This window comes from Hippocampus bargibanti, linkage group LG11, assembly GCF_051943395.1.
Source record: "Hippocampus bargibanti isolate YZ-2025 linkage group LG11, ASM5194339v1, whole genome shotgun sequence".
NCBI classification, from domain to species: Eukaryota; Metazoa; Chordata; class Actinopteri; order Syngnathiformes; family Syngnathidae; genus Hippocampus; species Hippocampus bargibanti.
This window is the reverse complement of record NC_142744.1, coordinates 3,444,864-3,463,154: the sequence shown is the minus strand read 5'-3', so window position 1 is coordinate 3,463,154 and position 18,291 is coordinate 3,444,864. Positions and strand designations below refer to the sequence as shown.

Genomic DNA, 18,291 nt, shown 5'->3' with positions numbered 1-18,291 from the left:
CACCATGTATATCAAGGTGCTTTTCATCATGTAAAGTCGGGGTCTAACTCAATGGTAGAGCGTATGCTTTGCATGTGTGAGGTCCTGGGTTCAATCCCCAGCATCTCCACCTCAGATTTTTGCAAATTTTCCCATTGCGGGACATTTAAAGGCATTCTTATTGTTAATAAAAAAAACGACCATGCAAGGAGATTTTGGCCGAAAAAAACGACCATGTTTAGTAAGGCATTTTTGGCTGAAAAAAAACAACAACCATGTATAGTAAGGCGTTTTAGGCCAAAAAAACGACCATGTTTAGTAAGGCATTTTTGGCCGAAAAAAACGACCATGTTTAGTAAGGCGTTTTTGGCCGAAAAAAACGACCATGTTTAGTAAGGCATTTTTGGCTGAAAAAAACGACCATGTATAGTAAGGCGTTTTTAGCCGAAAAAAAAAAAAAACAACCATGCATAGTAAGGCGTTTTAGGCCAAAAAAACGACCATGTATAGTAAGGCGTTTTTAGCCGGAAAAAAAACGACCATGTATAGTAAAGCGTTTTGGCCGAAAAACACGACCATGTTTAGTAAGGCATTTTTGACTGAAAAAAAACCAACCATGTATAGTAAGGCGTTTTTAGCGGAAAAAAAAAAAAACGACCATGTATAGTAAGGCGTTTTTAGCCAAAAAAAACCCCAACCATGTATAGTAAGGCGTTTTAGACGGAAAAAAAACGACCATGTATAGTCAGGCGTTTTTAGCCGACATAAACGACCATGTATAGTAAGGCGTTTTTAGCCGAAAAAAAAAACGACCATGTATAGTAAGGCGTTTTTAGCCGAAAAAAAAACAACCATGTATATATAGTAAGGCGTTTTTCGCCGAAAAAAATAACCATGTATAGTAAGGCGTTTTTAGCCGAAAAAAAAAACGACCATGTATAGTCAGGCGTTTTTAGCCGACATAAACGACCATGTATAGTAAGGCGTTTTTAGCCGAAAAAAACGACCATGTATAGTAAGGCGTTTTTAGCCGAAAAAAAACGACCATGTATAGTAAGCCGTTTTTAGCCGAAAAAAAACGACCATGTATAGTAAGGCGTTTTTAGCCGAAAAAAACGACCATGTATAGTCAGGCGTTTTTAGCCGACATAAACGACCATGTATAGTAAGGCGTTTTTAGCCGAAAAAAACGACCATGTATAGTAAGGCGTTTTTAGCCGAAAAAAACGACCATGTATAGTAAGCCGTTTTTAGCCGAAAAAAACCGACCATGTATAGTAAGGCGTTTTTAGCCGAAAAAAACGACCATGTATAGTAAGGCGTTTTTAGCCGAAAAAAAACGACCATGTATAGTAAGGTGTTTTAGGCCGAAAAAAAACGACCATGTATCGTAAGGTGTTTTAGGCCGAAAAAAACGACCATGTATTGTAAGGCGTTTTTAGTCGAAAAAAACGACCATGTATAGTAAGGCGTTTTAGACGGAAAAAAACCACCATGTATAGTAAGGCGTTTTTAGCAGAAAAAAAACCACCATGTATAGTAAGGCGTTTTTAGCCGAAAAAAACAACCATGTATAGTAAGGCGTTTTTAGCCGAAAAAAAACGACCATGTATAGTAAGGCGTTTTTAGCCGAAAAAAACGACCATGTATAGTAAGGCGTTTTAGACCGAAAAAAACGACCATGTATAGTAAGGCGTTTTTAGCAGAAAAAAAACCACCATGTATAGTAAGGCGTTTTTAGCCGAAAAAAACGACCATGTATAGTAAGGCGTTTTAGACGGAAAAAAACGACCATGTATAGTAAGGCGTTTTTAGCAGAAAAAAAACCACCATGTATAGTAAGGCGTTTTTAGCCGAAAAAAACAACCATGTATAGTAAGGCGTTTTTAGCCGAAAAAAAACGACCATGTATAGTAAGGCGTTTTTAGCCAAAAAAAACGACCATGTATAGTAAGGCGTTTTTAGCCGAAAAAAACGACCATGTATAGTAAGGCGTTTTAGGTCAAAAAAACGACCATGTTTAGTAAGGCGTTTTTAGCCGAAAAGAAAAACGACCATGTATAGTAAGGCATTTTTAGCCGAAAAAAACGACCATGTATAGTAAGGCGTTTTTAGCCGAAAAAAACGACCATGTATAGCAAGGCGTTTTTACACAATAAAGTAAGCAATTTTAGCTGAAAAATAAAACACCATGTATATCAAGGTGCTTTTCATCATGTAAAGTCGGGGTCTAACTCAATGGTAGAGCGTATGCTTTGCATGTGTGAGGTCCTGGGTTCAATCCCCAGCATCTCCACCTCAGATTTTTGCAAATTTTCCCATTGCGGGACATTTAAAGGCATTCTTATTGTTAATAAAAAAACGACCATGCAAGGAGATTTTGGCCGAAAAAAACGACCATGTTTAGTAAGGCATTTTTGGCTGAAAAAAAACAACAACCATGTATAGTAAGGCGTTTTAGGCCAAAAAAACGACCATGTTTAGTAAGGCATTTTTGGCCGAAAAAAACGACCATGTTTAGTAAGGCGTTTTTGGCCGAAAAAAACGACCATGTTTAGTAAGGCATTTTTGGCTGAAAAAAACGACCATGTATAGTAAGGCGTTTTTAGCCGAAAAAAAAAAAAACAACCATGCATAGTAAGGCGTTTTAGGCCAAAAAAACGACCATGTATAGTAAGGCGTTTTTAGCCGGAAAAAAAACGACCATGTATAGTAAAGCGTTTTGGCCGAAAAACACGACCATGTTTAGTAAGGCATTTTTGACTGAAAAAAAACCAACCATGTATAGTAAGGCGTTTTTAGCGGGGAAAAAACGACCATGTATAGTAAGGCGTTTTTAGCCAAAAAAAAACCCAACCATGTATAGTAAGGCGTTTTAGACGGAAAAAAACGACCATGTATAGTCAGGCGTTTTTAGCCGACATAAACGACCATGTATAGTAAGGCGTTTTTAGCCGAAAAAAAAACGACCATGTATAGTAAGGCGTTTTTAGCCGAAAAAAAACAACCATGTATATATAGTAAGGCGTTTTTCGCCGAAAAAAATAACCATGTATAGTAAGGCGTTTTTAGCCGAAAAAAAAACGACCATGTATAGTCAGGCGTTTTTAGCCGACATAAACGACCATGTATAGTAAGGCGTTTTTAGCCGAAAAAAACGACCATGTATAGTAAGGCGTTTTTAGCCGAAAAAAACGACCATGTATAGTAAGCCGTTTTTAGCCGAAAAAAACCGACCATGTATAGTAAGGCGTTTTTAGCCGAAAAAAAACGACCATGTATAGTCAGGCGTTTTTAGCCGACATAAACGACCATGTATAGTAAGGCGTTTTTAGCCGAAAAAAACGACCATGTATAGTAAGGCGTTTTTAGCCGAAAAAAACGACCATGTATAGTAAGCCGTTTTTAGCCGAAAAAACCGACCATGTATAGTAAGGCGTTTTTAGCCGAAAAAAACGACCATGTATAGTAAGGCGTTTTTAGCCGAAAAAAAACGACCATGTATAGTAAGGTGTTTTAGGCCGAAAAAAACGACCATGTATCGTAAGGTGTTTTAGGCCGAAAAAAACGACCATGTATTGTAAGGCGTTTTTAGTCGAAAAAAACGACCATGTATAGTAAGGCGTTTTAGACGGAAAAAAACCACCATGTATAGTAAGGCGTTTTTAGCAGAAAAAAAACCACCATGTATAGTAAGGCGTTTTTAGCCGAAAAAAACAACCATGTATAGTAAGGCGTTTTTAGCCGAAAAAAAACGACCATGTATAGTAAGGCGTTTTTAGCCGAAAAAAACGACCATGTATAGTAAGGCGTTTTAGACGGAAAAAAACGACCATGTATAGTAAGGCGTTTTTAGCAGAAAAAAAAACCACCATGTATAGTAAGGCGTTTTTAGCCGAAAAAAACGACCATGTATAGTAAGGCGTTTTAGACGGAAAAAAACGACCATGTATAGTAAGGCGTTTTTAGCAGAAAAAAAACCACCATGTATAGTAAGGCGTTTTTAGCCGAAAAAAACAACCATGTATAGTAAGGCGTTTTTAGCCGAAAAAAAACGACCATGTATAGTAAGGCGTTTTTAGCCAAAAAAAACGACCATGTATAGTAAGGCGTTTTTAGCCGAAAAAAACGACCATGTATAGTAAGGCGTTTTAGGTCAAAAAAACGACCATGTTTAGTAAGGCGTTTTTAGCCGAAAAGAAAAACGACCATGTATAGTAAGGCATTTTTAGCCGAAAAAAACGACCATGTATAGTAAGGCGTTTTTAGCCGAAAAAAACGACCATGTATAGCAAGGCGTTTTTACACAATAAAGTAAGCAATTTTAGCTGAAAAATAAAACACCATGTATATCAAGGTGCTTTTCATCATGTAAAGTCGGGGTCTAACTCAATGGTAGAGCGTATGCTTTGCATGTGTGAGGTCCTGGGTTCAATCCCCAGCATCTCCACCTCAGATTTTTGCAAATTTTCCCATTGCGGGACATTTAAAGGCATTCTTATTGTTAATAAAAAAACGACCATGCAAGGAGATTTTGGCCGAAAAAAACGACCATGTTTAGTAAGGCATTTTTGGCTGAAAAAAAACAACAACCATGTATAGTAAGGCGTTTTAGGCCAAAAAAACGACCATGTTTAGTAAGGCATTTTTGGCCGAAAAAAACGACCATGTTTAGTAAGGCGTTTTTGGCCGAAAAAAACGACCATGTTTAGTAAGGCATTTTTGGCTGAAAAAAACGACCATGTATAGTAAGGCGTTTTTAGCCGAAAAAAAAAAAAACCAACCATGCATAGTAAGGCGTTTTAGGCCAAAAAAACGACCATGTATAGTAAGGCGTTTTTAGCCGGAAAAAAAACGACCATGTATAGTAAAGCGTTTTTGGCCGAAAAACACGACCATGTTTAGTAAGGCATTTTTGACTGAAAAAAAACCAACCATGTATAGTAAGGCGTTTTTAGCGGGGAAAAAACGACCATGTATAGTAAGGCGTTTTTAGCCAAAAAAAAACCCAACCATGTATAGTAAGGCGTTTTAGACGGAAAAAAACGACCATGTATAGTCAGGCGTTTTTAGCCGACATAAACGACCATGTATAGTAAGGCGTTTTTAGCCGAAAAAAAAAACGACCATGTATAGTAAGGCGTTTTTAGCCGAAAAAAAACAACCATGTATATATAGTAAGGCGTTTTTCGCCGAAAAAAACAACCATGTATAGTAAGGCGTTTTTAGCCGAAAAAAAAAACGACCATGTATAGTCAGGCGTTTTTAGCCGACATAAACGACCATGTATAGTAAGGCGTTTTTAGCCGAAAAAAACGACCATGTATAGTAAGGCGTTTTTAGCCGAAAAAAACGACCATGTATAGTAAGCCGTTTTTAGCCGAAAAAACCGACCATGTATAGTAAGGCGTTTTTAGCCGAAAAAAACGACCATGTATAGTAAGGCGTTTTTAGCCGAAAAAAAAACGACCATGTATAGTAAGGTGTTTTAGGCCGAAAAAAACGACCATGTATAGTAAGGTGTTTTAGGCCGAAAAAAACGACCATGTATTGTAAGGCGTTTTTAGTCGAAAAAAACGACCATGTATAGTAAGGCGTTTTAGACGGAAAAAAACCACCATGTATAGTAAGGCGTTTTTAGCAGAAAAAAAACCACCATGTATAGTAAGGCGTTTTTAGCCGAAAAAAACAACCATGTATAGTAAGGCGTTTTTAGCCGAAAAAAAACGACCATGTATAGTAAGGCGTTTTTAGCCGAAAAAAACGACCATGTATAGTAAGGCGTTTTTAGCCGAAAAAAACGACCATGTATGGTAAGGCGTTTTTAGTCGAAAAAAACGACCATGTATAGTAAGGCGTTTTAGACGGAAAAAAACGACCATGTATAGTAAGGCGTTTTTAGCAGAAAAAAAAACACCATGTATAGTAAGGCGTTTTTAGCCGAAAAAAACAACCATGTATAGTAAGGCGTTTTTAGCCGAAAAAAAACGACCATGTATAGTAAGGCGTTTTTAGCCGAAAAAAACGACCATGTATAGTAAGGCGTTTTTAGCCGAAAAAAACGACCATGTATGGTAAGGCGTTTTTAGCCGAAAAAAAACGACCATGTATAGTAAGGCGTTTTTAGCCGAAAAAAACCACCATGTATAGTAACGCGTTTTTAGCCAAAAAAAACGACCATGTATAGTAAGGCGTTTTTAGCCGAAAAAAACCGACCATGCCGTTTTTAGCCTTACTATACATAGTCGTTTCTTTCGTAAACACGCATTTTGAAACTTTTCCAACAGGAAAAAGGTCATGTTTTTTTTTTTTTAAAGGGATGTTTTGCATATATTGATTCTATAATAAGGAGAAACCATTTTTGGCAGCTTTTGGAAAGCGACGTAACATCTCGCTTGGGGGGGCCCGCATTGCTTTCATCTGTTCTTCATATCACAGGCGGGCTTTTAAAATGGCTCCCAACGTGTCCCAGCGCAACATCAATGGCAGATCAGGTACGCTTTTCCTTTTACTTGTCTTTCTTTTTCTTTTTTTTGGGCTACTTGACAAACAGCTAAATTGCTGAAAGGTCAAAACATACCAGCACGCCCCCGAAAACTTTTGATCTTCATGCCTCTCTTGATGTTTGCGTGTATGTCCTTTTCGTGCACTTCGCAACTCTGTCATTACCGCCACTGAGGTTTTCATTTTCCAATGTCGAAGGCATAGTCACATCCAGTCCCATCTATAATGCAAAAAAAAATCATTTAAAAAGTCATTTATAATAATAATAATAATAATAATAAATATAATACATTTCATTTATAAGTGCCTTTTCAAAACTCTCAAGGTCACTTCACAGTCACAGGATAAGTTTTTCTGTGGGTGAGCAGCGGCAGCCACATGCGCCAGCGTTCACTCAACCCGGAATAACTCAAATAAATAAAAAGAGAGCTAGCTAGCTAATATAGCTAATAGATAGCCAGCCAGCCCACTAGCTAGCTAATAGATAGCTAACTGATAGCCAGCTAACTAGTTAGCCTGCCTGGTTGGAAGTTAATAGATAGCCAGTTAGTTAGCTAGCTAGCTGGCTAATAGCTAGCTAATAGATAGCCAGCCAGCCTACTAGCTAGCTAATAGATAGCTAACAGATAGCTAGCTCACTAGCTAGTCAGATGGATTGAAAGTTAATAGGTAGCCAGTTAGCTAGCTAGCCAATAGACAGCTAATAGATAGTCAGCTAACTAGCTAGCTAATAGATATCTAATACACAGGCATCCATATAGCGCGTTAGCAACAGCTGAAGCTGTAAAAAAAAAGCGCTAACATGGACAAAAGGCAAATTCTGCCCCCTCGTGGAAGGAAAAAAAACATCGCCAGCGGCCTGACCAGCGCTTTATCGGCACTCCAAAAAAACAATCCTGAAAAAATTCGGTAATGGCGCTCCATGTCACATTTTTCAATTCCCGGGAATGGTTGCAAATGAGTTCAAAAATATTTGATCAACATTTTTATCATGTGAAAAACTACAGTGACACCTCAGTTTACGAACCCCTTGGCTTACGAACTTTTCGGTTTACGAACGTTAAATTTATCAAAATTTTACCTTGGCAAACAACCTTTTTTCGTACACGGGGCTGCCTCAATGAGTGATGTGTCGTTCTCTAACGAGCCTTTTCTTCTAACAACAAAATGGCAGCCGACTGTTTTTGTCCTCTATTCCCCGCCCCCAGTCTTCGGTTGAAGCCACGTGATTGGTCAAGAACGCAGAAGAGAGGGGAGGTGGTTTCAACATTAAAGAGACAGGCAGACAACAGTGAGAGAGTTTTAACTTTGATAGTTCGCAGATTGTAGACTGCAAGGTTAAAATATCCCATCAATCAGGCTCCTCAAACAACCCGCACAAGCCATCTGTACACTTGATACAAAAAGCTATCAAACCAGCTAAACAGAACACGATTGATGAGGAACTAGATAACATTATCAAAAAGAAAGCACCTACAAGGGATCATTCCTCAAGATGGTGAAAGAAGAAGGCTACGTTCCTCATCAAGTGTTTAATGCTGATGAAACCGGCCACTCCATTCTATCAAGCCATCAACGACCATCACAAAGGTAAATAAAACCACTTTATTATACAGTAGAGTTTATTTCTTTAATTATAATACCATAGCACATTTATTATACATAAAATTTTAGTGTAGTTGTGTAGTTTTAACGCTTTGAAAATTAGAAAGTAGAAAATAAAAATTATGTTTTATGGGCACCTGGGAACGGATAATTCTCATTTTAATGGTTTCAATGGGAAATTAATTTTTGGGATACACACTTTTCGCCTTACACATTCTGTTTGGGAACCAATTAAGTTTGTAAGCCAAGGTATCACTGTATTTAGAATCTTAAGTCATTCTTTTTTGTTTTTGGTCTTCAACGACAGTCAAACCGTCACCCCAAATTTGTCTATGCCAAGGTCAAACATGGACGCCATCCTTTCTTCTCGAGTTTCCACCAATGTGTGTGAGAGAAAGAAAGAGAGGCACCAGAATTTGTCCCAGATTTTCCCCTCCCCCCACTTCAATTTTTTTTTCTCGTCATCGTCTTCTGCGGGCTCTCTGACAACCAGCTTTGATGTGGCCTTCTCAACTGTTACAACCGCAGGCCCGAAAGAAACCAGATGATCTACAGGCTGCTTTGTGCCTCGTGGAAAAAGTAAGGAAAAAAGTCCGTCAAAAAGGAAAAAAAAAAAGAGGGTAAAAGATGAGGGGACAAAAACATGTTTTAGGGACAGGTAAACAATCATCAATGAAGGCGGGGAAGGTTTGGCGGAGGGAAATCCAAGTTGAGAAAAGCAGAAACAGATGTGTCCGGATGTGTCGTTGATGTCTCCTTGATGTTCCCCCTCAGCATCGACACTTGGAAATGGAAAAACGCATGAAGTCACACAATTCCCACCATTCCCACTTGAGTGTATCTTTACAGCCTTCGTGTAGTGTACACGTTGGAAACTCCCCCCCCTCCCCCCTCAGAGTTTGACATACCTCCCCAAATCACACTAGAGAACGACTTTGATGCAAAGTTAAAAAAAAGAAGACATTTATTTTACTGAAGATTCCATATTTTAAACTAAAAAAGTGGTACACCTATTTAAAATTGCATTTTTTTGTGTAGCTCTCTCTCTTGTTTCTATTTATAATTGTATTTTATTTAGTGTATTCTATTTGTGATTGTATTTTATTTATTATAGTACCTGTGCTTGTCTGTGACTGTAAAGTGTCTTTGAGAGCTTTGAAAGGCGCTTAAAATGTCATGTACTATTATTATTTGCTAAGTTCAAATTTAAAATTCTTTGAAAAGTGTATTAAAGTGTATGCACATACGGTTCCTTCAAAACTAGGGTGTCTTTGATGTACGCTAGTTAGTAAATCAATGTGTATGGTATTGTATTTTGAACAGCAGCCCCCATTTTAAGCTCTGATAACTCCAGATAACTTAGTAATTAACTCTTTTTTTTTGATAAAACAAGAGCGTCCAAGGTTTAAGTTTTCAACGCTGTATTGAATGTTTATGTAGTCCTAAAATTTAATATTTTGTGGGTCCTGCACTTTGAGTGAAAATGACAAAAACCCTGGCACTGCAGTGGAAACATTTTTGCACATCGTATGGCAGTCAATGAGCTAAATGTCAGAGTACACACAGTAGTAGTAGTACACAGTAGTAGTAGTAGTAGTAGTAGTATTTTTAAAGCAATGAGAGATTCATGAATCATTTGTCATCACTGAACCTAAGATTAATATTCGTAGAGAGTAAGACATTGTTTTTTTTTTAATATTGTTGACAATAAATCCTCACCTTCTATGAAGCAGTAGTAGTACACAGTAGTAGTAGTAGTAGTAGTAGTAGTAGTAATAGTAGTAGTAGTAGTAGTAGTAAATTAGTAGTAGATTCCACTTCGCTCAATGAACACAAAATAGTTTCTCAGATAGTTTGTGAAAAAATGTCGATGATGTTAACAAAAACGAGTACCGGTAGATTTCGGTTCATTGAAGACACAAAATTAGCCTCCAATAATGTGTCTTTGATGTTTACAAAAACACATGCGTTAACCAGCAAACTTTTCACTGATGTTTATGAAAACGCATATTAAAGTTTCACCTTAGACATTAAACTAGCATATGGTTACAAAAACATATGCTAGCATATGTTTACAAAAACGTATGCTAGCATATGTTTACAAAAACGTATGCTAGCATATGTTTACAAAAACGTATGCTAGCATATGTTTACAAAAACGTATGCTAGCATATGTTTACAAAAACGTATGCTAGCATATGTTTACAAAAACGTATGCTAGCATAGGTTTACAAAAACGTATGCTAGCATATGTTTACAAAAACGTATGCTAGCATATGTTTACAAAAACGTATGCTAGCATATGTTTACAAAAACGTATGCTAGCTTAACATTGATCAACAAAGAATGCCAAGTTCTCTGAATCAAAAATGTCTTGAAATATATAAATAAAAGAGTAACTAACTGCCTTTTTCAAACATTCACTTCATTGAACACTAAATCCTCTTGGATGTTTATAAAAATACATACGTGCTAGCTAGGTAGCCACATGTCGCTAACTAGCAGATATTGCGAGAGCGGCACTTGTCTTGGTCTCATTTCTTCAACTTGTGGCCTTTTTTTTCTCCACTTAGCCACCGCAGGCTGTCAGAATCGGTTGTTATATTTTTACATCTGAAAAGATTTGGTGTTATTTTAGTTCTGCTCGCAGCGACAGTATGTTTTATTGCCGCGTTGCTAATTACACACATTATACACAATGGGGGCAACAATGGAAAAGTCATTACAGTCAACAACTATTTCAAGCTTTTTTTTTCCTTTCAAGTCTTTTTTTTGGGGGGGGTCCTTGTCAACATTTAGACACTTTTAACGAATAAAAATAACAAATGATGACTTTTACCACACCGCTAACTATCCAGGTTGATATCAAATGGGCACAATGATGCTCTGTCGAACAATTAACTCATTGACTGCCATTCACAGATTTATTTTGTCATTGAAAATATGACTTAGACCTAGTGTTTCTTGCTGTTGTGCCGATAAAGCGCTGGCCGGACCTGTCGCAATGTTGCAAAAATAATAATAATACATTTCATTTATAAGCTCCTTTCAAAACTCTCACGGTCACTTTACAGTCACATATCTAATAGCTAACCAGCCAGCCAGCTAATAGATAGCCAGCTGGATAGCTAGCTAGATAGATAGCTAACAGATAGCTAGTTGTGTACTTAAAAAAATCTATTTAGTATTCTTTTACATTTGTATTTTCTCACGTTGATGTCACACAACATACTATAATTCAATAGATAGAAAGCTACCAAGCTAGCTAAGCTTCTTACAAAACTGTCAAGGTCACTTTAGTCACATATCTAATAGCTAGCCAGCCAGGCAGCTAATAAATAGCCAGCTTGATAGCTAGCTAGATAGCTAACAGATAACAAATAGCTAGCTAGTTGTGTACTCTTAAAAAAATTCTAATTAGTATGCCTTGATATTTGTGTCATCTCATGTTGATGTCACACAACATACTATAATTCAATTGATAGAAAGCTACCAAGCTAGCTAAGCTCCTTAGAAAACTCTCAAGGTCACTTTAGTCACATATCTAATAGCTAGCCAGCCAGCCAGCCAGCTAATAAATAGCGAGCTTGATAGCTAGCTAGATAGCTAACAGATAACAAATAGCTAGCTAGTTGTGTACTCTTAAAAAAATTGTAATTAGTATGCTTTCATATTTGTATCTTCTCACACAACATGCTATAACTCAATACATAGAAAGCTACCTAGCTAGCTAATAGTTTACTCAATATTCTGTGGGTACTGGAATTCGAGTGATAATGACAAAAACCCTGGCACTGGGGTGGACACATTTTTTGCATATGTCTGGCAGTGAATGAGTTGAAAAAACACTTAGTGACATCCAGATGGACCACATACACACACACACACACACACACACACACACACACACACACACACACACACACACACACACACACACACACACACACATATGCAAAGACCGGAAGAGAGTGTACTTTGTGGAATTAACCCCCCCCCCCCCCCCCCTACTACCCTTATCGCCCACATGCGCACGAACATGGTGGCATATGCTTGTATGTGAGATCCTCTCCCTGTTTGCAGAGTGGTGTCATTGTTGAGGACAAGGATCCGTGAAACTTCCTGTCTGTGATCTGGGTTGTCGTGGCAACAGCTGGTTGCCCAGTCAAATAAATTTCACTTTGATCGTGACGACGCAAAAAAAAAAAAAAAAAGGCAAGACGAGAAGGAATCCTTCAATTGGCAGGATTTGGGCCACATCAAATGGACCGTTGGCCGTGACGCTGCGGCCCAGTTTGGAAAAGTCTTAAAGCGGCACTTTAGGATCAACTTACACTAACGTGCTTTTTTTTTTTTTATTGGACGATATCAGAGCACACACACACACACACACACACACAGACACACACACACACACACACGGAACGTTTCTTCCAGACCAGGTGGGCGGCCATTGGTATAACAAGACGTAATAGTCCAATAATGAATAATACAAAGGGAAGAAAAATAGACGAGATCACAGCAGTTTCCCCCGCCAAAATAAAAGATAATTGACTGGATAACAATAGAGATGGTATACATATGCATACATGTTAAGTTTCAAAAATCATAAAACGGGATTTTCGTACTGGTGACTCAGTGGTGCGAAGTTAAACTAATGTGAGCGTTACAAATAAAACATAAAAATGCTTTTATTGTTTATTTCTATATTCAATGAGTATAAAAATGTTTTTTTTTTACATGTTCTTTTGTTTCCAAAATATTCACGCAACATATTGAACAGAATACAAATGGAGATTATAAAGCGTGAAAGTTAAGATGGCGCAGCTATCAAGTGTCAGCGTGTACCCCGACACCTCATCAACTTTCCAAACATTCGCGGGACTGTGTGTCCTCCTGTCCTCCATCTGGCGGAAGGAGCGCGTCGTAAGACACTTGTCCAAAAGCTCATTTGTAGAGATGCTAATGAACTGCGTGACCTCAGCCGCCATTTTGAGCAGTCAAAGTTGTTGTGACAGTGCCGCCGCACGCAATGCACTTTGGGGTCTTTCTGTCATTTGTCATCCTTTGTTCACTCTTACGGACGGGGAAATAGCTATCTAGCTAACTGATAGCTACTTAAAAAATCTATTTAGTATTCTTTTAAATGTGTATTTTCTCATTTTTATGCCACACAACATGCTATAACTCAATAGATAGAAAGCTACCTAGGTAGCTAATAGATAGCGAATAGCAGGCCTTTCAGCCAGCTTGATAGCCAGCTAGCTAGATAGCAAACAGAGAACAAATAAATAGCTAGTTTTGTACTTTTAGCATCAATAAAGCTCAACACTGTAATTTGGGTGTCTGTTCCATTCCTCAAGAGTCTCATCTCCCGTACTTCATTCAATGATAACATTGGCCGCAATATAAATCACTTTATTAGAAACGCATGCTGATGTTTGCTTCTTGCGCCATTTCAAATGTGCTTTTTGGTCAAACGGAATATTTGAGGGATGCGGTGGGATGAACACTGGAGTCCGTGTGCCGCTAAGCAAGGTGGAAAGTGCATAGAGAAATGTTTGTATACACTACTTTAGAAAGATTTACTGTATATGTTCATGTATACATGTGTGCGAGAGAAGGGATTAATGTATTTAAAGTGGTGTGTGTGTGTGTTTTTTTTTATTTTAATTAGACGCTGTTCTTTTCTGGGAAGTTTGTGGCGGAGTTGGGTGGAGCCTCAGTGGAGACAGGAGGCTTGTGGTCGGGCCGAGGGAACCACGCCGGTCCCAGTAATGGAAACCGTGTGTGCGCATGCCTGACACAAAAACACACACACACACACACACACACACACACACACACACACACACACACACACACACACACACACACACACACACACACACACACACAGAGTATTGTCGCGTACCACAAAAAAAAAAAAAAAAAAATCAGTACACATACCAACAAAATCAGTTACTGATGATGAAAAGAATGGGTGTTGAATTGCAAAATTGATTTACAGTGATACCTCGGTTTACGAAGCCCTTGGTTTACGAACTTTTAGGTTTACGAATGTTAAATTGATGAAAATTTTACCTTGGCATACAAACTATTTTTCGGGTTACACACAGAGCTGCCACAATGTGTGATGTGTCGGTCGCGAACGAGCCCGTTCTCCTAAAAGAAAATGGCAGCCGGCTTGTTTTGGTCATCTAGTCACCGCCCCCAGTCTTCGGTTAAAGCCACGTGATTGGTCAAGATCGCAGGAGTGAGGGGAGGTGGTTTAATCATGAAAGAGACATACAGACGACAGAGAGAGAGCGACAAAATGGAAAGAAAACAGTGAAATATGGACTTGTTTCAACTCTGATTGTTCAAAGGCAGAGTGTAGACTGCAAGGTTAAAATTCCCATCAATCAGGCTCCACAAATAACCCGCACAAGCCATCTGTACACTTGATGCAAAAAGCTATCAACCCAGCTAAATAGAACACAATTGAAGAACAAGGTAAAATTATCGCAAACAAAGCACCTACAAGGGATCATTCCTCAAGATGGTGAAAGAAGAACGCTACGTTCCTCATCAAGTGTTTAATGCTGATGAAACCGGCCACTCCATTCCATCAAGCCATCAACGACCATCACAAAGGTCAGTCAAACAACTTTCATTATACAGTACATTTTATTTCTTTAATTATAATACCATAGCACATTTATTACACATAAAATAAGGTATATGTTGTGTAGTTTTAAGGCTTAGAAAATTAGAAAGTAGAAAATTATGTTTTATGGGGACCTGGGAACAGATTATTCTCATTTTAATGGTTTCCTATGAGAAATTAATTTTTGGGATACACACTTTTCACCTTACACACTCTGTCTGGGAACCAATTAAGTTCGTAAGCCAAGGTATCACTGTATATATATATATATATATACGCAGATCACATAGCAATATGCGCTAATCGCAATAGACGTGTGCCGGTGCTGGCGCAGTGGAGTGACAAAGTTGGACCAAAGCTGTCAAAATGCGCAAATGGCGTAAGGCATTCCTGATACTGGTGAAGAAAAGGCGAAACCTAGCCATATTTTTAGCACAAAAGGGCACTTTAAATGACATTTTTTAAGGCAATGAGATATTCATGAACGCTTTGTCATCATCATGACATAAGAATAATATTAGTCGAAAGTCATTACGGTAATTGTTTTTTTTTAATATTGTTGGAAAGAAATCCTCACCTTCCACGAAGCACTCGTCCTTGTCTCTGTTTCTATCTTTTTTTAATTTTTCGGATGACTTTCAGAGTCGCCTTTAACGCAAACACACAAGCCATGTGCTTTCTTGTACATAACCGAATTGATTCCTTCGTGTGTCAAACATGGACGACCGGTGTTCATTCGTGCAACACACTGCCCCCATGAGGCCAAAGTAGGAACAAAGGAACAACACTGCATGCAAAGCCAATTCAGGAGTCGTGTTTCAACCTTCGAAATAAATAGATACATAAATACATAAATAAAGGCATAAATAAATACATAGATAAATTACATAAATAAACATGGCAAGTATATACATGGATATATATTGCATATCAAATAGAGAAAACACTAGATGTTATACGATTTAAATCGGTATGCCAAGCACACGAACACACACGCGTACACGATTGCACACACGCTCACAAAGACACGAACAAAAACAAAATCCACCTCCCTAACTGGTCACGAAGCGAACATTGGCGTGCGTGTCCACACTGGGTGGCTGTCACTCACGCGGAACGTCTCATTACAAGGAATGTGCACTTGCACAGAACGTGCTCATAAACAAGTACACGAGCACGCAAGCAACTTTCGTTACGCATGCGTGCGTACGTAACCATGAGTGTGCACGCATATATCAGTACGTATTTGGGCTCATGCGACCTGGATATACCTTTGCTCGTCGACTCTCGTTCGAGTCGTCTTTTCGAACGCAACCGATCATGACGTCATTTCCGCCCACAAAAGGATAGCGATCAAACAAATCCGGAAATTTCCATCCAACGAGTCAGATAAAACGAAGAACTCCACCTAGCGTCGCCGCTGGACATCGACCGAGCCTTCCGTGATCCACTCTCAATGTGCGTGACCGATTCCCACGCCACAGAACACAAGGTGGTCCTCGTGATTAGTCAAGCTTAATCCCCCACGAAGCAGTATCAACCGGAAATTTGACCAAAATAAAAGTCACAATTCTGGAAACAAAAGCAAAATCAAGCTACAGATTTTATTTTGAAATGAGAAATATATCATATTCAGGAGACAGTGACAGTAGTTTTTTTGTTTTACTTCCAAAGAAAAAATAAATGACAAGAAATATTTCGATGAGTGTTGCAGGAAGTCATTAAATATACAAAAATATACTTGCATCATGTGGGTTGAGTTTCACCTGTCAGTTATATAAAATCATATTAGACTATTGTAAAACCTTTGGTGACGTGATTCTTTTTTCAATCCCTGATTAGTTTTTTAATTTACAGGAACAACTGAATCAAATTAAAAAAAAATAGCATGAGCGCACTGTTAAACATGACAAGGAAGTCATAATGCCAAAGAAATGATAGCAATTGGAATTTTGAGAAACAGTCATGTTAAGAAAATAGAGGCAAGCATTTTTCTCAAGAAAATAAAATACACAGGCAAACATTTTTTATAAAGAAAACAAAATGTAGTTCACAAGGATATAATCTCATTTTTTTAAAGAAAGTATCATTCTGAGAATCGTGGTATACTTGTGGTCAGTAGTTATCTTGAAGGAAATTTAATGTAGAATAATAAAGTCAGTGAATTTGCATTGTTTTACTTTTGTAACGTTTTTGGCGGGGGGGGGGCAGGAAGTCACATTATGACTTGATACTGTTAGCTTGTTTTGTCACAAAATGACATATTTCTCGTTGACTTTGTGCGGCCTTAAAACGGTGCGTTCCGAAAACGGTGCGACAAAAACACAGTAAAATACATACAAAATTGTGTTTTTTTTATTGTCAAAGCGTCGGGAGTGGGACAACGTTATATTGATATTTCAATTCTTATATATAAGTATGTGCATATTTCCTTATTGTGAACGCTAAATTTGTGCCACAAGCTAATTATGCTAAGTACGCTACAGTATATATACAAACGTCCATCACTGACCGTTCACACGCGTATGTATGTGTATGTGTTACTGTATGACAGTAAATTCATCAAAGGTGACCCGACGCTTTGGTATTTTCGCCCAGTGACCAACGCCGAAAACGGTCGCCTCGTTTTATCATACAGTGCGACCAATCCGGACTAACTAAACACATCCATTTAAAGTAAAATAAAATAAAATAAAATAAAACACCCAGATGAATATATGCAACTTGAGTTAAAGGGGACATACGCTGAAAATATTTTGCTATTTTGAGCCAAGGTCAGGAGACTTTAATCACGCCTGGGAAGTCTTTTCCCCTCCAGTTTTGTTGTCGGTCGAAGTGACCTGTTAGCATCTGGAAGAGAAAGAAAACAAAAAAAGACATGCTCATTCTGAAGGCCTTCTGTTTTTTAGATGTTGAAGAAAAAAAAACGAGGAAATGGAGGAGGAGGGTGAAAACAAAGCATACAATTCATTCCGTTGCCATTATGTTACAGCAAAAAAAAAAAAAAAAAGAAGATGAAGATGATTTAAAAAATTACTAGCATCATGCTAACGTGTGAGAACACAGTAGGTCACAGGGTTCTGTTTGAAATCTAGAAATGAAGGATTTATTCTACTTTTTCATTCAAAATAAAATAAAAATGAACCCGTTTGACCATTTATTTTTTTTAAACGTTAAAACAGGATTTATTAAAAAAAAAAAAAAAAAAAGATTTCGGGCAAGTCTCCACATGCCTGTTCAGATATCAGGTTTTTGCGATACTAAAGAAAAAAAGCGAAAACATTTCAAATCCTTCCAATCACGTATAAATTCAACACCCTTAAAAAAAAACAATGAACGCACAAATAAAAATAAATGGAATTCAACTTGTTGCACAAGTGCGCACCCCCCCTAGGAAAGGATTTTCATGTTTGTTTTTTTCCAAAGCATCAGTCGTTATCCGATTTATATATATATATATATATATATATATATATATATATATATATATATATATATATATATATATATATATATATATATATATATATATATATAACAATTTCTATCTAAAA

General features: G+C 37.7%; 1 protein-coding gene across 5 annotated transcripts in view; it reads right to left on the bottom strand.

Moving 5' to 3' along the window:
* Positions 1-16,199, bottom strand: part of LOC148891167 (protein APCDD1-like) — a 30,120-nt gene extending 13,921 nt beyond the window's left edge. The window contains exons 1-3 of one of the 5 annotated variants that reach the window (XM_089007701.1): positions 15,315-15,408; positions 14,173-14,306; positions 6,560-6,703 (exon numbers count right to left, since the gene is read on the bottom strand). In XM_089007701.1, coding sequence (XP_088863827.1) covers positions 6,560-6,590 — 31 coding nt within the window. In that variant the 5' untranslated portion in view covers positions 6,591-6,703; positions 14,173-14,306; positions 15,315-15,408. Of the gene's footprint in view, positions 1-6,559; positions 6,704-14,172; positions 14,307-15,314; positions 15,436-16,008 lie in introns of those variants that run through there. The other 4 variants (XM_089007698.1, XM_089007699.1, XM_089007700.1 and 1 more) reach the window with 4 other exon arrangements.
* Positions 16,200-18,291: the final 2,092 nt, after the last annotated feature.